This window comes from Siphateles boraxobius, unplaced genomic scaffold, assembly GCF_051911475.1.
Source record: "Siphateles boraxobius isolate OS27281-9 unplaced genomic scaffold, OSU_SipBor_1 75, whole genome shotgun sequence".
NCBI lineage: Eukaryota > Metazoa > Chordata > Actinopteri > Cypriniformes > Leuciscidae > Siphateles > Siphateles boraxobius.
This window is the reverse complement of record NW_027509203.1, coordinates 481,164-508,112: the sequence shown is the minus strand read 5'-3', so window position 1 is coordinate 508,112 and position 26,949 is coordinate 481,164. Positions and strand designations below refer to the sequence as shown.

General features: G+C 46.7%; 1 protein-coding gene across 19 annotated transcripts in view; it reads left to right on the top strand.

Annotated features, from left to right (window-relative positions):
- The first annotated feature begins 3,687 nt into the window (after positions 1–3,687).
- magi1a (membrane associated guanylate kinase, WW and PDZ domain containing 1a) overlaps positions 3,688–26,949 on the top strand; it is a 141,728-nt gene continuing 118,466 nt past the window's right edge. For 16 of the 19 annotated variants that reach the window (XM_077217609.1, XM_077217623.1, XM_077217606.1 and 13 more), the window contains exons 1-2: positions 3,688–4,132; positions 14,799–14,915. In XM_077217609.1, coding sequence (XP_077073724.1) covers positions 3,880–4,132; positions 14,799–14,915 — 370 coding nt within the window. In that variant the 5' untranslated portion in view covers positions 3,688–3,879. The remainder of the gene's footprint in view (positions 4,133–14,798; positions 14,916–26,949) is intronic. The other 3 variants (XM_077217614.1, XM_077217611.1, XM_077217612.1) reach the window with 1 other exon arrangement.

Here is a 26,949-nt window from a genome sequence, read left to right as displayed (position 1 = left end):
TTTATTCAGGGCGGAAGTTTTCTGTGAATGTGTGAATGTGCGACAGCTCCGATTCACTAGGTTTGGTCTAATGTGAATCTGAAGGAAGACTGGAGACCGCTTCTAACTGTTAGCTGTTCAGACTTTCTCTGAAGACTCAGTCTTAACATGTATCCTGTTAATAAAACCTATAAACAATATATATATATATATATGTATATCATCATCAGCTTCTCGTCTCCATTCTCCTCTGTGTTGTTCCTCAAGTGTCTCGTCCTTCCAAGTCCAATGTCTCCAAGTACCTAGCAGGTATAAAATTAGCTTTCCCTCACCTCTGTCCCATGACATTTTCATCACCTCCCTCCACCACCCATCACCTCCCTCCACCACCCATCACCTCCCTCCACCACCCATCACCTCCCTCCACCACCCATCACCTCCCTCCACCAGCCATCACCTCCCTCCACCACCCCATCACCTCCCTCCACCACCCATCACCTCCCTCCACCAACCATCACCTCCCTCCGCCACCCATCACCTCCCTCCAACACCCCATCACCTCCCTCCAACACCCCATCACCTCCCTCCACCACCCATCACCTCCCTCCACCACCCATCACCTCCCTCCACCACCCATCACCTCCCTCCACCAGCCATCACCTCCCTCCACCAGCCATCACCTCCCTCCACCACCCCATCACCTCCCTCCACCACCCATCACCTCCCTCCACCAACCATCACCTCCCTCCGCCACCCATCACCTCCCTCCAACACCCCATCACCTCCCTCCAACACCCCATCACCTCCCTCCACCACCCATCACCTCCCTCCACCACCCATCACCTCCCTCCACCAGCCATCACCTCCCTCCACCAGCCATCACCTCTCTCCACCACCCATCACCTCCCTCCACCAACCATCACCTCCCTCCACCACCCATCACCCATCACCTCCCTCCACCACCCATCACCTCCCTCCACCACCCATCACCTCCCTCCACCAGCCATCACCTCCCTCCACCAGCCATCACCTCCCTCCACCACCCATCACCTCCTTCCACCAGCCATCACCTCCCTCCACCACCCATCACCTCCCTCCGCCACCCATCACCTCCCTCCAACACCCCATCACCTCCCTCCAACACCCCATCACCTCCCTCCACCAGCCATCACCTCCCTCCACAACCCCATCACCTCCCTCCACCAGCCATCACCTCCCTCCAGCACCCATCACCTCCCTCCACCACCCCATCACCTCCTTCCACCACCCATAACCTCCCTCCACCACCCCATCACCTCCCTCCACCAGCCATCACCTCCCTCCACCAGCCATCACCTCCCTCCACCACCCATCACCTCGCTCCACCACCCCATCACCTCCCTCCACCACCATCACCTCCCTCCACCACCCCATCACGCCCCATTGGTGACCCATCACCTCCCTCCACCACCCCATCACCTCCTTCCACCACCCATAACCTCCCTCCGCCACCCATCACCTCCCTCCAACACCCCATCACCTCCCTCCAACACCCCATCACCTCCCTCCACCAGCCATCACCTCCCTCCACAACCCCATCACCTCCCTCCACCAGCCATCACCTCCCTCCAGCACCCATCACCTCCCTCCACCACCCCATCACCTCCTTCCACCACCCATAACCTCCCTCCACCACCCCATCACCTCCCTCCACCAGCCATCACCTCCCTCCACCACCCATCACCTCGCTCCACCACCCCATCACCTCCCTCCACCACCCATCACCTCCCTCCACCACCCCATCACGCCCCATTGGTGACCCATCACCTCCCTCCACCACCCCATCACCTCCCTCCACCAGCCATCACCTCCCTCCACCAGCCATCACCTCCCTCCACCACCCATCACCTCCCTCCACCACCCCATCACCTCCCTCCACCACCCATCACCTCCCTCCACCAGCCATCACCTCCCTCCACCACCCATCACCTCCCTCCACCACCCCATCACCTCCCTCCACCACCCCATCACATCCCTCCACCACCCCATCACCTCCCTCCACCAGCCATCACCTCCCTCCACCAGCCATCACCTCACTCCACCAGCCATCACCTCCCTCCACCACCCATCACCTCCCTCCACCAGCCATCACCTCCCTCCACCAGCCATCACCTCCCTCCAACACCCCATCACCTCCCTCCACCATTCATCACCTCCCTCCACCACCCCATCACCTCCCTCAACCAGCCATCACCTCCTTCCACCACCCATCACCTCCCTCCACCACCCCATCACCTCCCCCCACCAGCCATCACCTCCCTCCACCAGCCATCACCTCCCTCCACCACCCCATCACCTCCTTCCACCACCCATCACCTCCCTCCACCACCCATCACCTCCCTCCACCAGCCATCACCTCCCTCCACCACCCCATCACCTCCCTCCACCATCCATCACCTCCCTCCACCACCCCATCACCTCCCTCCACCACCCCATCACCTCCCTCCACCACCCATCACCTCCCTCCACCAGCCATCACCTCTCTCCACCACCCCATCACCTCCCTCCACCACCCATCACCTCCCTCCACCACCCATCACCTTCCTCCACCACCCATCACCTCCCTCAACCACCCATCACCTCCCTCCACCAGCCATCACCTCCCTCCACAACCCCATCACCTCCCTCCACCAGCCATCACCTCTCTCCACCATCCCATCACCTCCCTCCACCACCCATCACCTCCCTCCATCACCCCATCGCCTCCCTCCACCAGCCATCACGCCCCATTGGTGACCCATCACCTCCCTCCACCACCCATCACCTCCCTCCACCACCCATCACCTCCCTCTCACAGCCATCATCTCCATCCACCACCCATCAACTCTCTCCACCACCCATCACCTCCCTCCAACACCCCATCACCTCCCTCCACCAGCCATCACCTCCCTCCACCACCCATCACCTCCCTCCACCACCCATCACCTCCCTCCACCACCCATCAACTCTCTCCACCACCCCATCACCTCCCTCCACCACCCCATCACCTCCCCTCCCTGCACCACCCATCACCTCACTCCACCACCCCATCATATATATGTATATATATATATATATATATATATATATATATATATATATATATATATATATATATATATATATATATATATATATATATTTATAGCTTCTATATTAATAAGATATATTGATATATTAACAAAAGTAATCTTAATAGTTATTTTAAGTTTATTTCCATGTGTTTATTTTGAGTATGCTATGCATTTGTGTCTTCTATCCAATAAGATTAATACATTTACAATGGTTATTAGCAGTTGTGTACTTTGTTTTTGATTTATAAATGCATAAAAGATTAGTATTATATTGGATCTAATTATAACTGTCCAGTTGTGAAAAAAATCACAATATGACCTGTGGACTGACCGGTTATCCGCCACTGGCCCGCTGCACTTATATTAGCTGGGATGGGCCTAGTTTGGCAATATTGTCAAAGTGAAGAATGTCTGCGATCGATCGAGAGCAGTAATAGGCGTGACTGATGAAAACATGAAACTGAACTCTTGACCTTAATGACTCATAATAACTTTATGACCGTTCCGAACTGGAGCAGCTCCAGCAGTCACACACACTCCAGCAAACACACACACACTCCCAGCAGTCACACACACACTCCAGGAGGATCCACACACACTCCAGCAGGCACACACACACACTCCAGGAGGATCCACAGTTCTCCCAGATCTGAGCAGCACCTTTGCTGAGCTGAGGCTGTGTCTGGGTTAGGTGTAGTGTGTGGTGTGTGTGTGTGTGTGTGTGTGTGTGTGTGTGTGTGTGTGTGTGTGTGTGTGTGTGTGTGTGTGTGTGTGTGTGTGTGTGTGTGTGTGTGTGTGTGTGTGTCTGATGGAGGAGCACTGGAGTACGCGTGTGCGGGAGCGTGCGCTGTGGAGGGACTCTGCGGGCCGGCTGCCAGTGGAGCTGAGTGGAGGATCGGACACCGGTCACTTCACCTGGATCCGCCCGCTCACCTCAGCCGCTCACAGGGACATTCTGCTGGAGCTGGAGGCTCTGCCGGTGTCTGGACTTCCGCTCGGCGACGTGCTCAACCTGCTGAACAACTGCGGGGATCCCATCAGGATCAAAACTGTCAAAGCAGGTGACTTGTGTGTCCACAACATCATATTTTATTTTAAGTTATTTTATTATATTTGTTATGTTATATTATAGGCTATTATAAGGGCAAAGTTAATATGCTAACCAGTGAAAATAGATACGTTTAGTTTCACTATCCCTTTAATATGTTGTCTGAACATTTTTTAAAAGCGCACTGGAACCGTGGGAGCCTCTGACATCATCTCACAGTGTTGAGTGTTTTCAGATAACTCTTCTGTATGCTTTACTAGATGCTTATACAATCACACTATTGATGCTCCCCAAAAGCTCTTGTTTTCATTATTCTTCATTTCTGAAGGGCTTGACAAGATTCTTCAAAGAATATGAGCAATTTGAGATCAAGAAGGGGAAGCTGTCAGGGCATTACTATGAAAATAATATACAAACTGTATATTCTCTCCTCTCACACTAACAAGACCCCTAAACATACTCATCACACACAACGTTCTGTGTTTCTACATTTTCAAATAAGCATAATTTAGTATGATGATTATTAAGCCATTTTTAATTACAAGGACTCAGGAAATAAACCATGTTTATGTGGTATTACCGCTGTAAAATCCATGTCATACAAATCTGTGTCCTCATGAATCATACAAACAAACATAAACACACACACACACACACACACACACACACACACACACACACACACACACACACACACACACACACACACACACACACACACACACACACACACACATACACACACACACACACACACACAAACACACACACACACACATTGAGCTACACCTTCATGCCTCAACTGAGCAAGAATGTGTGTATCTGTTGGAAAATAATTGACAGGGTTATGTAACGTTGAATATTGCTGCAGTATTCCATACTTCATACTCCCCCCCCCCCCCCTCTCTCTCTCTCTCTCTCTCTCTCTCACACACACACACACACACACACACACACACACTGCTGTGCTTGTTTTCTAAGGCTGCACAACTTAGCCAAAATTTTGGGATTGAATATCAATATGGCTAGAAAATAAAAATATAAAAATACATAAAAAGTTACACAATATTATTATTGTATTCTTACAATAATAAAGTAGAGTAATCTTACTCATACTCTTCCTCCTCTTACTCATACTCTTCATCCTCTTACTCATACTCTTTCTCCTCTTACACATACTCTTCCTCTTACTCATACTCTTCCTCATCTTACTCATACCCTTCCTCCTCTTACACATACTCTTCCTCCTCTTACTCATACTCTTCCTCTTCCTCATATTCTTCCTCCTCTTACTCATACACTTCCTCTTACACATACTCTTCCTCCTCTTACTCATACTCTTCCTCTTCCTCATATTCTTCCTCCTCTTACTCATACACTTCCTCTTACACATACTCTTCCTCCTCTTACTCATGCTCTTCCTCTTACTCATACTCTTCCTCTTACTCATACTCTTCCTCCTCTTACTCATACTCTTCCTCTTACTCATACTCTTCCTCCTCTTACTCATACTCTTCCTCCTCTTACTCATACTCTTCCTCTTCCTCATATTCTTCCTCCTCTTACTCATACACTTCCTCTTACACATACTCTTCTTCCTCTTACTCATGCTCTTCCTCCTCTTACTCATACTCTTCCTCTTACTCATACTCTTCCTCCTCTTACTCATAATCTTCCTCCTCTTACTCATACTCTTCCTCTTACTCATACTCTTCCTCCTCTTACTCAGACTCTTCCTCATCTTACTCATACTCTTCCTCCTCTTACACATACTCTTCCTCCTCTTACTCAGACTCTTCATCATCTTACTCATACTCTTCCTCCTCTTACACATAATCTTCCTCCTCTTACTCATACTCTTCCTCTTACTCATACTCTTCCTCCTCTTACTCATACACTTCCTCTTACACATACTCTTCCTCCTCTTACTCATACTCTTCATCTTACTCATACTCTTCCTCTTACTCATACTCTTCCTCCTCTTACTCAGACTCTTCCTCATCTTCCTCATACTCTTCCTCCTCTTACACATACTCTCCCTCCTCTTACTCATACTCTTCCTCCTCTTCCTCATACTCTTCCTCCTCTTACACATACTCTTCCTCCTCTTACTCATGCTCTTCCTCCTTTTACACATACTTTTCCTCTTACTCATACTCTTTCTTCTTTTACACATACTCTTCCTCCTCTTACTAATACTCTTCCTCCTTTTACACATACTCTTCCTCTTACTCATACTCTTCTTCCTCTTACTCTTCCTCCTCTTACACATACTCTTCCTCTTACACATACTCTTACTATTCCTCCTCTTACACATACTCTTCCTCCTCTTACTCATACTCTTCCTCCTCTTACACATACTCTTCCTCTTACACATACTCTTACTATTCCTCCTCTTACACATACTCTTCCTCCTCTTACTCATACTCTTCCTCCTCTTACTCATACTCTTTCCTCTTACTCATACTCTTCCTCCTCTTACTCTTCCTCCTCTTACACATACTCTTCCTCCTCTTACACATACTCTTACTCTTACTCCTCTTACACATACTCTTTCTCCTCTTACTCATACTCTTCCTCCTCTTAATAATAATAATAATAATATATTTTATTTAGAAAAGCGCCTTTCAAGGTACCCAAGGACACTGTACAAATAAGTAAAATCAAAGAATTACAAGGAACTACTAAAACGCAATACAGCTAAATCCTTGATTAAATTCACCGATAATACGAAGTACAATCAGATTGAGACATAGATTACATACAAAAGTCCATAAAAGGTTAATAAAAACAAATAAAAAACAGAGAAACCATAAACACCCTCAAAGGGCATAGAGCAGTATACTGAGCACAAGTCGAAGACTAAGTCTATAGAAAAATCATGGAAAGTGTGTAAATTGAAATCATGGGACTGACAGGAAAGCTAAGCAAAAAAGGTATGTTTTTAACTTAGTATTTAAAAATGGATATACTTGTGCTTTGACGCATCTCAAGCGGCAAGGCATTCCACAGTTTTGGACCTGCCACACTGAATGCCCTGTCACCCATGGAGCGAAGCCGAGATGCGGGGACTGCTAAGAGACATGTATCAGTAGAGCGAATGGTGCGAGATGGCATGTAAGGGATGAGGAGTTCTGAGAGATAGGATGGTGCCAAGTTATGTAGGGATTTATAAACAAGGAGAAGGATTTTATAATGAATACGGTAATGGACAGGAAGCCAATGCAACTGCTGAAAGATAGGAGTAATATGATCCCAGGGCCTGTAGAGGTAAGTAGTCTTGCAGCAGAGTTTTGGACATACTGCAGCCTATTTAAGGTCTTATCTGAAATGTCGTAAAGTAGAGCATTGCAGTAGTCTAGCCTGAATGTAATAAATGCATGTATAAGGGCGAAGTTTGGAGATACTTTTAAGGTGGAATAAAGAGGTTCTAGTGATATTTTTAATGTGTGACTCAAAAGAAAGAGTAGGATCCAAGATTACGCCCAGATTTCTAACTTAAGCAGAGGTTGTAGTGAAATAGCCAGGGATAGATAGCTTTAGATTTTCAAGTTTTTTAAAGATATTAGGCGTGGAAATAAGAAACACTTCTGTCTTATCTTGATTTAGTTTGAGAAAATTTTGAGTCATTCAGTTGTTAATGGCATTTAAGCAGCTAACCAGATTGGATAATGACAATGTGTGAGCAGGCTTGGTGTGAATGTATATCTGAGTGTCGTCTGCATAACAATGGTATTTGAGACCATAATGTTGTATTATCTGGCCAAGGGGAAGGATGTAGATTATGAACAGAATGGGACCTAGGACAGAACCCTGGGGGACACCATGTGAAAGGGGTGAATTTGGAGATCTGAAATTCCCAATTGAAACAAACTGTTGTCTGTTAGTGAGGTATGATTTAAACCAGGATAGTGGAACACCAGTAATACCAAGCAAGGTCTCCAATCGAGAAAGTAGGTGGTTATGGCAAAGCGTGTAAAAGGCAGCTGTAAGATTGAGGAGAATGAGAATACTGTCATGGCCCGAGTCAGCAGCCAACAGCAAGTTGTTGACTACCTTAACCAGGGCAGTCTCAGTACTGTGCATCGCCCTGAAACCAGACTGAAACTTTTCCCAAAACCCATGACATTTCAGGTACTCATTAAGCTGTTTGTCAACTGTACGTTCAAGGAGTTTTGCAATGAATGGAAGATTAGAGATGGGCCGATAGTTCTTATAATCCTCTACAACTGCCCCAGACTTTTTCAAAACAGGAGTGATAGCTGCTGTTTTCAGAGACAGAGGAACAGAGCCCAAAGAAAGGGAGGAGTTTATTATTTGTACCAAAAGGGGGCAGAGGATAGGTAGACAGACCTTGACCAGAGGGGTTGGCATAGGGTCAAGGAGGCAGGTGGTGGGCCTGGACTTACTAACAAGATCAAATACATCCTGTTCATTAACAGGTGAAAAGTCAGAGAAAGATCTGTTTAGTGTTGCAGCGGCGGACGTGAGGACATAATCTTGAGTGGTTGAGTTGTCTGAAGCTGTTTGTAAATGGAACAAATTTTGCTGTTAAAAAATTCAAGGAATTCACAACAAAGTTTATTGGATGGTGTAAGTGGGAAAGGTTTTGTAAGTTGGGTTAACTTATTAATAGTGGAGAAGAGAGCTCTCGGGTTGTTATAACCTTTGTCAATGATGGCGGTGCAATACTGATTGAGAGACTCTTTATAAATAGAAACATGTTCACTGTATGCCAGGGCATGAACAGTTAGGCCAGTCTTCCGACTAAGTCGCTCTAACTGACGTCCAGCTGCCTTCATTTTACGAAGCTCAGGTGTAAACCATGGGGCAGAGTGAGTGAAAGAGACTAAGCGTGTCTTCAGGGGTGCAAGAAGATTGAGAGAATCAGAAAGATGTGTGTTGTATAGTAGGACTAAGTCATCAATACCAACATCTAATGGCTCTACGATGGATTTCGAATTTAGAGTGTCTAACAGAGCAGCTGTAGTAATGTTCTTTGTGTTCCTATATGTGATGGAATGAGAGGCACGCCGGTGATCGAGAGACTCAGGAACTGCAAGATTGAACATGACGGCTCTATGGTCAGAAATAGCAAGATCTTTAGGATACACCTTAGTTGGGATGATGCCGGTAGTACAGACAAGGTCTAATATGTGACTTTTTGAGTGGGTAGGGAAATCAACATGCTGAGTGAGGTCAAAACAGTCTAACAGATTCAGAAACTGTTTAGCAAAATTACAGTTTCCAGAATCTACATGTATATTGAAAACACCAAGCACCAGTATGGATGGATACATAGGACTAAAAGGTGAGAGTAACTCAGAAAATTCCTTAATAAATACAGAAGACATTTTTGGAGGCCGATAAACCAATATTAACAGGAGCGGTAACCCACCAGTGAATTTCAAGATTTGACATTCAAATGATGAATAATCCTGCACGGGCACTGATACAAGCCTATAGCTGGACCGGAAAACCACAGCAAGGCCACCTCCCCGGCCAGTTAAACGTGGCTTAGCAATAAACTCATAACCAAGAGGAGTAGCTTCATTCAATGTAATTAATCATTTGGTATCTGCCAAGTTTCAGTTAAACAAAATAAATCAATACCAGCATCAGAAATTACATCATTAATGAAAGGCGCTTTTTTGTTGAGAGACCACACATTAAACAAACAAAACTGCGCATCCCTCGAGGTAGGGTAGTCCAGGGAGAAATCTTTTTTTATTTTTTATAGAGTATAGGTTTTCAACTTCAGCAGTTCGCCCCACAACAGACTATGTCTCTCTACGAGATAAACTCCATAGTGAATTGATGTTGTTAGAGTGATGGTAGCGGGCAAACTTCCAGCCGGAGCCCCTATGCAAATATTTGTGTCGACGCAACAGTCCCCGATTTTGTTGTAGACGGAGGACATCTGCAATTCTGTGGACTTTGTTCCCATGGCAGTGAAGATAGGTTGACGAGTATCTTTATGTCATGTCAGAGTCATAGAGAAGCCTTTGCGAATAATTAGGCTCTCCGTAGCGTAAGTATTCTGGCCCATAGACGAGAAACTAGAGCAGCGTCACAATTGTTACAAGCTTTAGGACGGTGTATGAGTAAAACACCATCCAGCACAGCCAAACAAGTGTACCAAACACATCAGCAAATAGCCATGCACTCAGAACCAGCCTCTGTAAACTAAGCACGTTAGCCAACAGGGCAACCACTTTGCACTCTAAGGGACAAGCAACGGAGATGGGCGAATCTCTCGAGTAGCGACAACAGTTCAAATAGGCAAGAAATCACTTACAAAGCAAACAGAGAGTTACCAGCGAACAATGTTAGTGGATCACTCCTGAGAGGGCTCGCATGAAGCAAAACAGAGAAAAGGGGAGGCACAGCAACTGTCCGTCAGTTTGGCAAACACTTAGCAGTCTTGTCCAAGCCAAACGATCCAAGCGGATAAGTGAAATAATCCCATGTTTAGGTACCAGTCAATATAGATAGTAGGCCTCCTGGGCAGGTCTAGTAATCCAGCACGAAGTAAGCCTCCAAAGAAACAGGGCTCAGTCCAACGCCTGCTACAGTGAAATAAATGCTGTCACAGATCCGGTAACGTTTGAAGTAGCACATTAAACATAAAACGAATATACTGAAAAGAAACAAACAGAGACACCAGGGAGTAGCGGCAGCCAAACGCGCCAGCGTTCACTCGTTCCCGGAAGTGAATGAACTTAACCTAAAAAACTTAAGAACATACTCTTATTCATACTCTTCCTCCTTTTACACATACTCTTCCTCCTCTTATACATACTCTTCCTCCTCTTACTCATACTCTTCCTCCTCTTACTCATACTCTTCCTCCTCTTACACATCCTCTTCCTCATACTCTTCATCCTCTTACACATCGTCTTCCTCCTCTTCTTCCTCTTACACATACTCTTCCTCCTTTAACACATACTCTTCCTCTAACACATACTCTTCCTCCTCTTACACATACTCTTCCTCTTACTCATTCTCTTCCTCCTATTACTCATACTTTTCTTCCTCTTAAACATAATCTTCCTCCTCTTACATATACTCTTCCTTCTCTTACTCATACTCTTCTTCCTCTTACACATGCTCTTCCTCCTCTTACATATACTCTTCCTTCTCTTACTCATACTTTTCTTCCTCTTACACATACTCTTCCTCCTCTTACTCATAGTCTTCCTCCTCTTACTTGTACTCTTCCTCCTCTTACTCATACTCTTCTTCCTCTTACTCTTCCTCCTCTTACACATACTCTTCCTCTTACACATACTCTTACTATTCCTCCTCTTACACATACTCTTACTATTCCTCCTCTTACATATACTCTTCCTTCTCTTACTCATACTCTTCTTCCTCTTAGTAGCATACAGTAGTGTGCAGTAGAGTACAGTAGTGAGACTACAGTACAGTAGAGTACAGTAGTGTTCAGTAGTGTGCAGTAGAGTATAGTAGAGTACAGTCGAGTGCAGCAGTGTACAATAGAGTACAGTAGTGTACAGTAGAGTGCAGTAGAGTGCAGTAGTGTGCAGTAGTGTGCAGTAGAGTATAGTAGAGTACAGTCGAGTGCAGCAGTGTACAATAGAGTACAGTAGTGTACAGTAGTGTACAGTAGAGTGCAGTAGAGTGCAGTAGTGTGCAGTAGAGTACAGTAGAGTACAGTAGAGTACAGTAGAGGGCAGTAGAGTGCAGTAGTGTACAGTAGAGTACAGTAGTGTGCAGTAGAGTATAGTAGAGTACAGTCGAGTGCAGCAGTGTACAATAGAGTACAGTAGAGTACAGTAGAGTGCAGTAGAGTGCAGTAGTGTACAATAGAGTACAGTAGTGTGCAGTAGAGTACAGTAGAGTACAGTAGAGTGTAGTAGAGTGCAGTAGAGTAGTACAGTAGAGTGCAGTAGTGTACAATAGAGTACAGTAGTGTACAGTAGAGCGCAGTAGAGTGCGGTAGAGAACAGTAGAGTGCAGTAGAGTGCAGTAGTGTGCAGTAGAGTACAATAGAGTACAGTTGTGTACAGTAGAGCGCAGTAGAGTGCAGTAGAGAGAAGTAGAGTGCAATAGAGTACAGTAGTGTACAGTAGAGCGCAGTAGAGTGCAGTAGTGTACAGTAGAGTACAGTAGAGTGCAGTAGTGTACCGTAGAGTACAGTAGAGTGCAGTAGTGTACAGTAGAGTGCAGTAGAGTGCAGTAGTGTACAGTAGAGTACAGTAGAGTGCAGTAGAGTGCAGTAGTGTACCGTAGAGTACAGTAGAGTGCAGTAGTGTACAGTAGAGTGCAGTAGAGTGCAGTAGTGTACCGTAGAGTACAGTAGAGTGCAGTAGAGTACAGTAGAGTGCAGTAGAGTGCAGTAGTGTACCGTAGAGTACAGTAGAGTGCAGTAGTGTACAGTAGAGTGCAGTAGAGTGCAGTAGTGTACCGTAGAGTACAGTAGAGTGCAGTAGAGTACAGTAGAGTGCAGTAGTGTACCGTAGAGTACAGTAGAGTGCAGTAGTGTACAGTAGAGTGCAGTAGAGTGCAGTAGTGTACAGTAGAGTGCAGTAGAGTACAGTAGAGTACAGTAGAGCACAGTAGAGTGCAGTAGAGTGCAGTAGTGTGCAGTAGAGTGCAGTAGTGTACAATAGAGTACAGTTGTGTACAGTAGAGCGCAGTAGAGTGCAGTAGAGAGAAGTAGAGTGCAATAGAGTACAGTAGTGTACAGTAGAGCGCAGTAGAGTGCAGTAGTGTACAGTAGAGTACAGTAGAGTGCAGTAGTGTACCGTAGAGTACAGTAGAGTGCAGTAGTGTACAGTAGAGTGCAGTAGAGTGCAGTAGTGTACAGTAGAGTACAGTAGAGTGCAGTAGAGTGCAGTAGTGTACCGTAGAGTACAGTAGAGTGCAGTAGTGTACAGTAGAGTGCAGTAGAGTGCAGTAGTGTACAGTAGAGTACAGTAGAGTGCAGTAGAGTGCAGTAGTGTACCGTAGAGTACAGTAGAGTGCAGTAGTGTACAGTAGAGTGCAGTAGAGTGCAGTAGTGTACAGTAGAGTACAGTAGAGTACAGTAGAGTGCAGTAGAGTGCAGTAGTGTACCGTAGAGTACAGGAGAGTGCAGTAGTGTACAGTAGAGTACAGTAGAGTACAGTAGTGTACAGTCGAGGAACAGCTCAAACAAACCTGTCAGCTGCTGTTCTAGATAACAGAAGAATAGGTTGCAGAGAAGAAAGTTTAACACAGGCTACTTAACCAATAAAAACAAAAGAATATATAGTCATTTTTGCTCATTGTTTAACTGAATCATCGTAGGAGCAAGTACATTGGTCAATAAAGTGAAATTAAATGCATAGAAATGTACGGTTTATTTAACATATTTAGTTATTGGAGTATTTGCATAGTATCCTGATCCTGCATTTCACTGATTTTATTCATTTTGAGGAATTGTTCGTCTTTATTTGTGCAGGTGAGATGAGTACTGTAAATGCTCTAGATTAGTCTAGAACTACAATAACCATCATGTTCAGACACACACACACACACACACACGCACGCACGCACGCACTTACACACACACACACACACACACACACACACACACACACACACACACACACACACACACACACACACACACACACACATACACACACACACACACACACACACACACACACACACACACACACACACACACACACTTCGAGTTGTCTCAACATGTGGACAGGAGAGCTGTCAGTCAATAAATGGGAAAACAAAGTTACTTGTGTTACTTATTTGAAAAAAAAAAACTCAGATATTTTGATGTAAATTTTAAAAGTACTGCATTACTTTACTAGTTACTTGAAAAAGTAATGATTACTTAACTCAAGTTAGTTGTAATGAGTTACACACAACACTGTCTGTAACTATAGGTCATGTTACTTATAATGATACTGATACATCCTTTTTATTTCCTCTCTCATACTATGGTCATGAAATAGCTGATTAAAATGTCAACAATTCATAACTCATTCCTCTACCCTCCTGCTGTGGATAATCAACCAATTATTTTTTTTAAATGTTGTGGCGTCATTCGTGCGTTAGCCTAAAAAACAGGTTAATTTACCAAAACAATGATTTCAGGGACTTTGCGAGTTACAGGCTTATGTTTTTTTCCTTCTGTGCATTGTAATGAAGGCTGTGTGAAACTGGACGGCTTATCAGAGTATGTACTGTTGACTGAAGGTCTTCTCTCAGTAATACAAGTGTAGTCCACTAGAGGGCAGCAGATACAGCAGAACTCGCTCCCTGTGATCGTTACCATAGCAACACACCACAGGCCGAGCAGTGATGAACAGAGGGGAGTGCGGAGCAGCACACACACACACACACTCACACACACACACACACACACACACACACACACACACACACACACACACACACACACACACACACACACACACACACACACACACACATTATTTTAAAAAAGGATGGGCACGGATAAATCATTTATAACAAAAACTGCAATATAGATAATTTTTTGTATGTTGCATGTTTGCAAAGTTGCTGTCATCTGAAATCATCTGAGCATTGATCTGTGTGTGTGTGTGTGTGTGTGTGTGTGTGTGTGTGTGTGTGTGTGTGTGTGTGTGTGTGTGTGTGTGTGTGTGTGTGTGTGTGTGTGTGTGTGTGTGTGTGTGTGTGTTTAGGAGGCAGGCTGAAGAAAGGCTTGAGTTATTTCTTGAGTCAGCGGTTTCAGAAGCATTCAGCGGATCATCAGCTGCAGGAGAGCGTCAGGATCAACCTGCACCGCCACACTGCTCCATGTGAGTCTCATACACACACACCACCAACTGACGGACGCTTCACACAGCAGAGAGCTCGAGGAGCCGACCTCCAAACAACTGAACATACACAAACCCATAATGCTCAAAGTAGATGCAAGATCAGCTTACATCACTTCAGATGATCCAATCTTTACACTCTAGTAACTTTAGAAATGCTGCAGACACATAGTTTCTAACATTCGTTGGGTATCTCACTATGGGAACCCACGGGCTTCATAATGTTTCGCCATTCTCGCTCTTTTCCCCGTGGAAGATTTTCGGAAGTTGTCCTCAGCAGATTTTGAGAATTATTTGCTTAACAGTTTACTGATGGAGCCGCAAGATAACGTTCCTAACGCAATAGTTCCTTAAGTAGTTGAGTGACTTTGTGAGTGAGATAACTAACGCGCTAAGGCGAGTTTTCTAATCTAAGTTTGCAGTTATTTTCCAAGTTTTTGTGGCACTCACCACACACCAGAAATGAGGAAAGGGAGAGCTCTAATCACAGCATAGCTCTGTACTAGATTTCAGGTTGTGATGGATTTACCGTACGAAGAGGCTGCAGCTCCATCATGGCCACTGCGAAGGACCCTGAGGAACAGGCCGTCCTCCACATGCTCCTAAAATGGTTCAGCTCATACTTAGTAGGGAGAGGTTATTATGTGAGTATAGGAGATCATAAGTCTGAGTGGACATCCATGACATGCGGAGTCCCTCAAGGCTCAATTCTTGTGCCACTCCTATTCAACCTGTACATGCTCCCAATGAGCCAAATAATGAAGAAGAACTGAATCGCTTACCATAGCTATGCAGACGACACACAGCTCTACTAAGCCCTATCGCCTAATGATTACAGCCCCATTAACTTCATGTGTCAATGCATTGATGAAATAAACAATTGGATGTGCTAACACTTTCTTCAGTTGAACAAAGACAAAACTGAAGTCATTGCGTTTGGAAACAAAGATGAAGTTCTCAAGGTGAACGCACACCTTCAGTATAGGGGTCAAACAACTAAAAATCAAGTCAGGAATCTGGGTGTGTCTCTAGAGTCAGACCTTAGTTTCAGTAGTCATGTCAAAGCAATAACTAAATCAGCATACTATCACCTGAAAAATATTGCAAGAATTAGATGCTTTGTTTCCAGTCAAGACTCAGAGAAACTTGTGCATGCTTTCATCACCAGCACGGTGGATTATTGTAATGGACTCCTCACTGGCCTTCCCAAAAACACCATAAGACAGTTGCAGCTCAAACAGAACGCTGAGCAGAACCAGAACATATGAATACATCACACCAGTCCTCAGGTCTTTACACTGGCTCCCAGTTACATATAGGATTGATTTTAAAGTATTATTACTGGTATATAAATCATTCAATGGCCTAGGACATCAATACATTGCAGATATGCTCAGTGAATATAAACCCAACAGATCACTCAGATCATTAGGATCACATCAGCTAGAAACACCAAGGGTTCACTCTAAGCTTGGCGAGTCTGCTTTTAGCTACTATAGTGGAACAGCTTCAAGAAGAGATCAGATGTGCTCCTACAGTCACATTCACATCCAGACTCACAACACTTCTGTTTAGCTGTGCATTTACTGAATGAGTTCTGTGCCACTGTATGTACGACTGATTACACTATTTTATTTTGCATCCTCCTCTTTATTCTAAACTGAACTCAAATGGAACTGAGAATTGTGTAAGAGAGATGAAACCATGCTGATGGCCTGGGTCTGCGGTGTAGTATTGAGTTTGACGTGATTAAACTCGAGGTTCTGTGGGGAGCGGACTGGATTGATTCCATTCCTTGAGTTTCCCAACAAATGGGTTTTGGTTTTTTTTAACTGATGGGGCAGTGAACCCGAGGTTACCCCGTGAGTCAGTCTTAGAGCTCCTCCTGTCCGATTTTAGGGAAAAATCAGCTCCATCGGAGACGTCCAATAGATTTCTTAGGCACGCCAAAAGAACACCACAGACACAGTTTAATCACCATGGGAAAATCTCAGAGTAAAACTGGGAGTTGTGAAAAACATGATACACCGGTGTTTTGCCAGATCAGAAGTTTATCTATATATCATCTTTTTTCTCTTTTAATTCATTTTATATCTGTATCATATATCTCTTTTAATTTCTTTTATAACTGTTTTAATTGTCGTTGCTTTTATTTTGTGATTATTTTAATTCCTTCTGTAAAGCACTTTGAGTTGCCATAATGTATGAAATGTGCTATTGTGGGTTTTGTCTTGTCTGTCATGTGATTCCCTGTTTGTCATGTAATCCTGCCATATGTCTTGTCATTTTGTTATTTGTTTGTTTGTTGTCCCCAGGTGTTCCTTGTCTTGTTGATTAGTCTCCCCAGGTGTCTCGGATTAACCACGCCCCCTTGTTATCTTGTTTAGCTTGTCTACTTGTGTATTTATACCTCTGTGTTTCAGTTTTGGTTTGTTGGTCGTTGAAGTTGTTTGCTGTTCTTGTCCCTGTCCTGAGTTCCATTCGATAACCTGTTTGTTTTATTAAAGTGCTTGCATTTGGATTCTCTCTCCGCTTCTTCCTTGCTACCACCTGTGACAGAAGGACCGACCCAAAAAGGTAATGGAGGAGGACGCGATGAATGCTTTTCTGTTTAATCAGAATAGGAGTTCTCTGGAGGAATTTGTTGAAGTTTATGCTGTTTAAGCTGTATCTGCATCAGGACGTTTACTGGGAGGAAGAGTTCTTAAAACAGCGGTTCTGGAGAGGACTGGATGATCCACTAGCCCAGATACTGCTGCTCGAAGACTTATATCGACCTTTTGCTGAGTTTATGGACCGAGCTCTTTGGGTTTGTGGTTCTTCCCTCACATACCCCTTTTCCACCAACAAGAACCGGGTGCTGGTTCAGAGCCAGAGCCAAAGCTGGTTCAGAGTGGGTTCGACTGACGAGCTTAATAAGAACCGATTTGCCTTTCCACCGGCTAGAGAGCCACAACAGAGCCAGATCTTACGTCACTGTATACGTCTCATGTTGCCCAGCAACGCTAGTGCGGTAGCGCCAAACAGTACGCCAGGCTTGTTCGAGATGCATCGGCTTCTCGCAGATCGATCTCCGCATGACATCAAAGCACTGCGATAGCGATCTAAAAGCACAAGGAGTCGTATGTTCTCCAAACACTCCCGCAGCTCCGATTGGTCCGCGCCGCTCCGATGCATCTCGAACAAGCCATCAACAATAACGGACGTTGCAATACTATGGATGCTCATGGGTTTACAAAATACATCGGAGTCCAACGCGTTTGTGCAGCTCGCCGTAACTTACATAGACGGATATTTATAATCGAGCTGCTATTAGCTCGACTAGCTGCTATTTAAAAATGGCGGTCACAAGTTTCTATTCGTCTTGTTGGTCACGGTAACCCCGCCCCCAGCCCCTGACGCAAGTGGTTCTTACTTGGCTCTGTTCTAGACCAGCAATGATTTGGTGCTACTTAAGAACCACTTTTCCTGGTTCGGAGCTGGTGCTTTGCGTGTGGAAAACCAAAGAACCGAATTGAAACTAGGCTCTGGCTCCGAACCAGCACCAGCTCTGCCTTGGTCGAAAAAGGGGTAACAGTAACACCAGCCAATCAAGAAATAGCTGAGCCAGTTCCTGTCATCTGCCCTGCCAAAACCACCGCTTTGGAGGATCATCACATTCTGGACCAGCCCATTTTTCACACCCTGCCTGAACCCTTGTCTCCAGCCGAACCTCTCATCCGTCCTCCAGAGCCTTCACCGCTGGTCCGGTCCAGCCCAGAGCACTCGCCGCTGGTGCCGTCCAGCCCAGAGACCCCTTCACCGCTGGTTCCGGCCAGCCCGGAGACCCTTTCACCGCTGCTTCCGTCCAGCCCAGAGACTCCATCACAGCTGATTCCTTCCAGCCAAGAACATTGTGCTGACCCAGTCACTCCCCCCATTAACTTTTTTTTGTGGGCCATAGACCCTCCCCGTGGGCGCCCAAGGGCCCACGGCCACCAGAAGGGTCCCCACCGCCATGGCCGCCCGTAGGGTCCTCACCCCCTGGCCGCCCGATGGACTGTCCTCTCCGCCTTGGCCGCCCGAGGGGTCGTCTCTGCCCTGGTCCCCTGCGCAGCCTGCTCCGACCTGGACCTTATGTCACGGTGTGGGTTTTGTCTTGTCTGTCATGTGATTCCCTGTTTGTCATGTGATCCTGCCATGTGTCTTGTCATTTTGTTATTTGTTTGTTTATTGTCCCCAGGTGTTCCTTGTCTTGTTGATTAGTCTCCCTAGGGGTCTCAGATTAACCACGCCCCCTTGTTATCTTGTTTAGCTTGTCTGCTTGTGTATTTATACCCCTGTGTTTCAGTTGTGGTTTGTTGGTCGTAGAAGTTGTTTGCTGTTCTTGTCCCTGTCCTGAGTTCCACTGGTTTACCTGTTTGTTTTATTAAAGTGCTTGCATTTGGATTCTGTCTCCGTTTCTTCCTTGCTGCATCGTTACAGCTATATAAGAAAACTTGCCTTGTTCTTGTGGAATGTGGATTTCGGCAAAGGATTCACACGACTGCATCTCCTGTTTGAGTGCTAAACACGCTCAGGTAGACCTATCCAACCCCGAGGGCTTCCTGCACTGTGCCACGTTCTCGAATAAGACCCAGTGGCAGCTGGTCAGTATAAAAATAGAGGACACAGATTTTTAGCGGTCAGATTTTTTAACTACTTTAAAATGGCTTTTTTGGCTCACTTATATACCTGAATATTTTTAGAAAAAGACTCATACATCAAGACAATGTAAATATAACTTCACTCACCTAGTCCTAGCCAAGCACTTGAAGCAAAAAATCCATCCTTCTGTTCTTTTAAATGTTAAAAGAGCACGTTCGGTCGTTTAGTGAAGCTGATTACTGTAGCCTATATCCAATTTAGGCCTGGGGTCTTCCTTTATTTTTTATTTATCTGTTGTTTGAATGGTAGTTAAGTAAATTTGTTTGCGATCTAATTTGAATATATTTAATTTCCACAGTCATATCAGCGGTAGGTAACTAATAATTTACGTCTTGTCGATGATTGGTTGATATCCCAAGGGAAGCTAGCCTCCTCTGCCATGTTACTTTTCTCAACACTCCTAATCGCTGAAAGTGAAATACTCTATGGTGATTGGCTAATTTTTTTAACCAACGGAGGCACAAGTCTCCGGCAATGGATTTGCCTCGCCCTCCCCCTCTCCCTTTCTCTATCCCATCAGACTAGTGTTTCACAGATTCGGCACATTCTGGGAAGAAGCGTGCAGTGGTTACACTTACAGAGGTGAAAGTACAAACAAGAAATACACATTCTGAGACATACAATTTTGGGTAGGCTGTGCCTCCCTTGCCTCCCCTGACGAGCCGCCACTGCTAAGACCTGGGAAAGGAGACTCCGCATGGCAGTGACTGGAAATTCGGACCCATGCCTCTCTGCTCAACCCAGAGAGGAACCCATGGATTGTCTGTGGAGAGCGGGAGAGGAAGAGGACGATAACAAGGCATTATCGACCATCTTCGAGGACGAGGATGACGACAACGAAGATGCTATTCTTCTCCCGAATCAGTCCAATCAGTCCCGAATCAGTGCACAGGATAAAGAGTTCACCCTTCCCAGTGCAGACAAACACTGTTCTACTCGAGGTCTGTCGCAGGCTAGGTTGTCGATCGATTGGCCATCCCAACCGGCAGGACAAGGGACTGAAAGAGACGGACGGAAAGATGTATCATGCCAATTGCATAATCAGTTAAAAGATCGATTGGCCATCCCAACCATCAGGACAAGGGACTGAAAGAGACCTGTATGATGAAAAGAGACTTCCGTCACATCTCCCTCCAGCGAGGCAGTTTATTCCAGCCGTCCCGGCCTGTGTGGCTGATATTAAGAGGTTTTGGGACAAGCCTTTTTCAGCCTATCAAGTTATCAACAGCTGGACTCAGGATCTCCTAACCCAGCGCCCTGGGAGGAGATATGCGTCATCACAGATTTAAACCTGTGCATGTCTCACGGAGCAGTTCAAAGTTGCGGAAGGAGTATGGGCTTAGGGGTCGTGGGAGAGAGATGGCTGTGGCTGGGTTTGTCAGGACTCTCTGACAAAGAGAAAGTGGAGTTTTTGCATGCCCCAATTAATCAAAAGGCCATGTTTGGCGCAACAATAACAGCGATGCGTCAGCAATGTGGCATGCGGCCTTATCACCCGAGCCATCCCAATTTCAGACACTCAGGGAGAGGGGGACATTCGATCATCAGCCTTCCTATCCTGCTCCATCACAACAGCCAAGAAACGCGACCCCACAATGGAAGAGAACCACAAGGGCATTTAATCCTGTTATTTTGTGATTCCCAAAAAAGGGGGAGTTCTCAGTCCCATTTTGGGTTTACGGGTCCTCAACCCGTAAAAGTAAAAAATACTTTTGCTCAGAACTTTATGTCAAAACATTCGTCAAGGAGATTGGTTCACCACGGTGGATCTCCAGGACGCATATTTTCACATAGATATTGTAAGCCCGGCTCGATCCGCCCAATGGAGGATGATAAGAGCAAATCATTTGTGACTGATGAGAGCTGTCTCAGTACAATGGTACGGTCTAAATCCTAAATGAAAATTTTCTCACAGATACCATTTCTTTCTAAAAAGGAACGTACAGTAGTTGTGAGGATACTGCCTTTTCTAGTATCTCTGACAGAAAGTGTAGATTCGAGATCGGCCTGTAATTGAGTAATTCTGTAGGATCAAATTGCGTTCCCCTTCAGGGACTACCGCTGCGTGAAATCGCAGTGGGAACGCCCTCAGCGTGACGCGTCTGAAGCATGAATGAAATCAGTCAATGGAGAGAATGAGCGTACCGTGAGTGACGTCATCGACCAGGAAGCTATAAATATCCCCTGAGTACACAATACGCCAGCTTTTAGTTACTTCAGCAGCTCTGTGTGTGTCTGAATCTGTCGATTGTGTTTGTCTGTTTTGTCAGGAGTTTTCACTATATATATTTTATATAAAAAAAACAATATGAGCGAGCAGTATAAGAAGTGTGTTCCCCCCTGTACTCGGTACATCACGGGTGGGGATTCACACCAGCTAAGTGTGGCTTGTTTGGGAGTGCAGCAATGCCCAGTCGGCTCTCGAGGGAGTCGATTGTCAGCATTGCGAGCGTTTTCCCTTGAGAACTCTGCGCTCGCGGCGATCGCTCTTCGAGGAGAGTGATTTGCTGCGAGCTCACCGAGGCTCGGGTCCCGCTTCTGTTGAGGCAGAGCGGCGGCGCTTGTCTTGGGGCTCGCAGATGGATCTCGCTGGCGACGTTGAGACGGGCTCCGCCCTATCTCAGCTATCTCCGACGAGATCTAGTGCCTCTCACCCGGCTCTGGAAGCACGCGCTGCGGCGGCTACTTCTGCCCGGGTGGAGGCACATGATGATGTTGAATTGAGATTCTGAGGAGCTGGATGTCGAAAGTTTTGCATCAGAGAAAACTAGTTTATCACATTATACTGCAAATGAAGAAGGTTTGATGGATGTATTATCTCAGGCTGTTGAAAAGCTAAAAAAAAAAAAAAAAAAACAGTATCGAGTGGCCAGCTGATAGACAGGTTTCTAGAATTAAAAGCAATCTAGATGATAGATTTCTGTCTGCACGACCTCAACCTTCTAGCCGGTGCTTACCGTTCTTCCCAGATCTTCATGCTGAGGTTTCAAAGACCTGGGTTAGACCGGTTTCAAGCAGAATTTACACAAATCAGTCCAATGCTTATGGTAACATTGTTGGTGCTAAATCTGCTGGTTATGTGACGATACTGTAGGCGGAGGAGACGCTCGCGAGCTATCTCTCTCCTGCTTCATCGTCTTCACTTAAAGCACCGGCTCTTCCACCAAAAAATAAATAAATAAATAAATATATATACCTCTGTGCTGGTGGGGAAGGCTTACTCGGTGGCTGGGCAGGCGGCTGCATGTTTGCATACGATGACTTTTATGCAGGCTTTTCAGGCCGACCTGCTCAAAGGAAATCTGAGGGGGGTCCCCGCCGAGAGAGACTTGCGTTCACCTCCCTTAAGGGTGCCCTGTCTCTCCCGGCGCCCTCAGGGGCCCGTCCTACTAACCCTGCCGAAACAGGGCGTAGAAGGGTCTGGCGAGTGCTTTCCCGAGGGACGCTCGCCGCCTCTAAGGAGGGTTCTAGTGTGTTCAGACCAATCGTTCCCTGCCGGTGCGCCGTTACAGGGCACTGTGTCTGTCACGCAGAATGTTCAACCAGAGCAAAGTCTTTCGTCGAGTTCGTCTTCCAAAAGAGCACAGCAGAAGCGGAGTGTCACGTCTCGTGCCCCCCTGCAGAGAAACTGGAGGGACGAGGCGGGGCGCTCTCCGGCGCGGCCTTCTCGGGGCAGGACTGATCTGAGTACAGTCATTGTCGCCAGAAAGGCCGCGTCGAAAAAGTCCTGACGGGCTGAACGTCAGGACTCTGAGGGTGGTCCCCATCGGGAAAAACTTGAGTTCACCGCACAAAAACACGGTGCCCTGTCTTTTCTCGATGCCCTCAGGGGTCTGTTCTACTAACCCTGCCTATACAGGGCGTAGAGAGACTCGGCGAGCGATTTCCCGAGGGACGCTCGCCCCCTCCAAGGAGGGTTGTGGAGTGCTCAGACCAGCTGTTTCCTGCCAGTATGTTACAGGGCGCTGTGTCTGTCACTCGGGATGTTCATCCGGAGGCCAGCCTCGAGAGGCTGGTTCCCTTAGTAGAGTTCCTGGCGGAATGGGTCCCCCACCCAGCAGGGAGTTAGGATACTACTTCATCGAAAAAAAAAAAATCCTGACGTGCTGAACGTCAGGACTCTGAGGGTGGTCCCTATCGTGAAAGACCTGAGTTCACTGCACAAGAACACGGTGCCCTGTCTTTTCCGATGCCCTCAGGGGTCTGCTCTACTAACCCTGCCTTCACAGGGCGTAGAGAGACTCGGCGAGCGATTTCCCGAGGGACGCTCGCCCCCTCCGAGGAGGGTTGTGGAGTGCCCAGACCAGCTGTTCCCTGCCAGTACGTTACAGGGCGCTGTGTCTGTCACTGGGGATGTTCAAATCAGATCCGAGGACTGGTTTGTCATGATAGATCTAAAGGACGTTTACTTCCATGTATCTATCCTCCCTCAACACAGGAAGTTCCTGAGGTTCGCTTTCGGGGGCGAAGCGTACCAATATCGGGTTCTTTCGTTCGGCCTAGCACTGTTACCCCGAACATTCACGAAGTGTACGGATGCTGCTATAGCCCCGCTGAGGTTACAGGGCATCCGCTTTCTGTACTATATAGACGATTGCTTGATTCTAGCTCAATCGGAACAACAGGCGGTTCGGCACCGAGATGTCGTTCTTGCTCATATCAAGTGACTGGGGCTGAGGCTCAACGCCAAAAAGAGTGTTCTTTCTCCATTACAGAGAACCACTTTTCTAGGTGTAGTGTGGGATTCAACGACGATGCAGGCACGATTGTCACCTGCTCGTATTGCTTTGATTCTCGCTGCAGTAGATCAGGTCAAGCTAGGCCAGTCATCCACTGTAAAACAGTTCCAGAGACTGTTAGGTCTCATGGCAGCTGCGTCCAACGTGATACCTCTTGGCCTCTTGCACATGAGACTGTTACAGTGGTGGCTCAGGACCAAGGGATTCTCCCCGAGGGGAAAACCGCTTCGCATGATCGTGAGTTTGCGACGGTGTCATCACGCCCTGATCATGTGGAAAGATCCTTGGTTTCTGTCCCAAGGCCCTGTGTTAGGAGCTCCTTGTCGTCGCGTTATGCTAATGACAGATGCCTCTCTCACGGGTTGGGGGGCGATCATGGATGGTCGCCCGGCTCAGGGTCTGTGGGAGGACCATCATCGTCTGTGGCACTTAAACTGCCTAGAGATATTGGCGGTGTTTCAGGCTCTGAAACACTTCCTCCCAGACCTAAGGGGCCACCATGTTCTTGTCCAGACAGATAACACATCGGTGGTTTCTTATATCAACCATCAGGGGGGTTTGCGTTCTCGCCCGCTTTACAAACTGGCACGTCAGATCCTTCTATGGTCCATGGGGAAAATTCTTTCTCTGAGAGCTTTTATCTCCCGGGGTATTTAAATCAGGGGGCAGAAATCCTGTCAAGACAGGGGTCGAGGCCCGGGGAATGGAGTCTTCACCCTGAGGTGGTGGAACTCCTATGGAAAGTTTTCGGTCTTGCCGAGGTAGACCTATTTGCTTCTCGAGAAACATCACACTGCCCTTTGTGGTTCTCTCTCAGCCATCCAGCCCCGCTGGGGTTGGATGCGATGGTACATCCGTGGCCGAGGTCACGCTTGTACGCTTTTCCCCCGATCGCTCTGCTCCCAGGAGTTCTGGAGAGGGTTCGCCGGGACGGGCTCAGTCTCCTGCTAATAGCCCCGTTCTGGTCGGCCCGGGTATGGTTTGCGGACCTAGTGTCTCTCCTCAACGGCTCTCCCCTAGAGATACCGATCAGGAGAGATCTGCTCTCTCAGGCGAGTGGGTCGATCCTTCACCCCCGTCTAGAGCTATGGAGGCTGTGGGCTTGGCCTCTGAGGGGGCCCAGCTCATAGATTCTGGTCTCTCGGCTGAGGTCGTTGAGACCATCCTCCGATCCAGAGCTCCCTCCACGAGGAAGTTATATGCCGCGAGGTGGAATTTTTCACCTCTTGGTGTGGAGAGCGCCAGCAGGACCCAGTTAACTGCCCGGTTGGTACAGTCCTGGATTTCCTGCAGGACCGTCTCTCCACAGGGTTATCCCACTCCACACTGAAGGTGTATGTGGCGGCCTTAGCTGCTTACCACACCCCTTCAAGTGGAGGTTCCCTCGGGAAACACCCACTTATGTCTCGCTTCCTTCGTGTCACCTTGAGGCTGAGGCCTGCAGTTCGCACGAGGGTACCAGCTTGGGATCTGGCCATCATCTTAGAAGGTCTCTCCCTTGCTCCTTTCGAGCCCATCGAGGAAGTTTCGGAAAAGTTTCTTACTCTAAAGACTATCCTTCTTCTCGCTATCTCATCTCTAAAAAGAATTGGAGATATTCAAGCACTTTCGGTGGCTCCCTCGTGCCTGGAATTTGCTCCTGGTTGGTTAAGGCCTTTCTCTTTCCGAGACCAGGTTATGTTCCTAAGGTTCCAACTGTTTCAGTTAGACCTATAGTTCTGCAGGTTTTCTGTCCTCCGCCTTTTCTGACGTCAGACCAGGGAAAATTAATTTGCTGTGCCCAGTTTGGGTTTTGATGCTTACGTCCACAGAGCTGCCCTGTGGAGGAGATCGGAACAACTGTTCGTCTGTTTGGGTCACCTAAGAAAGGGTGTCCTGCATCTAGAAAAAGGATGAGCAAGTGGGTGGTCGAGGCCATCCCACTTGCTTATGGTTCGGCCCATCAGCCTGCACCTTTGGCTGTAAGGGCTCATTCCACCCGGAGTATGGCTGCTTCTACAGCTCTTCTTTCAGGAGCTTCTCTTCAGGACGTTTGTGATGCGGCAGGCTGGTCCTCACCGCACACTTTCGTTAGATTTTATTCCCTCGATCTTAGCTCCACTCCCGGGGCTCAGGTTCTCTCGTCGGTTTGTGTCTCCTAATGACACACGACGGGGATTTGGTCGTATGGGGATGTGGGTATTGCGTTCCCACTGCGATTTCACGCAGCGTCCGTCCCTTCGGGGAACTAGGGTTACATACGTAACCCGGGACGTTTTTTTAACAAGCGTTTTAATCATAGCCATCTTAAAAGTTTTTTGGTACGTATCCTAGTGACAAAGATGAATTAATGATATTAAGAGGGGATCTATGACCTCTGGAAGCATCCGTTTCAGTAGTTTAGTCGGTATAGGGTCTAACATGCATGTTGTCGATTTAGATGATTTAACGAGTTTGGAAAATTCTTCCTCTCCTATAGCAATGAATGAATCAAATTTTTCGTCAGTGAAATTTTTCGTCGCTGTCTGATGCGATACTGTAGTAGACGGTTGCATAGTTATAATTTATCCCTGATATTATCAATATTGTAGGTAAAGAAGTGCATAAAGTCA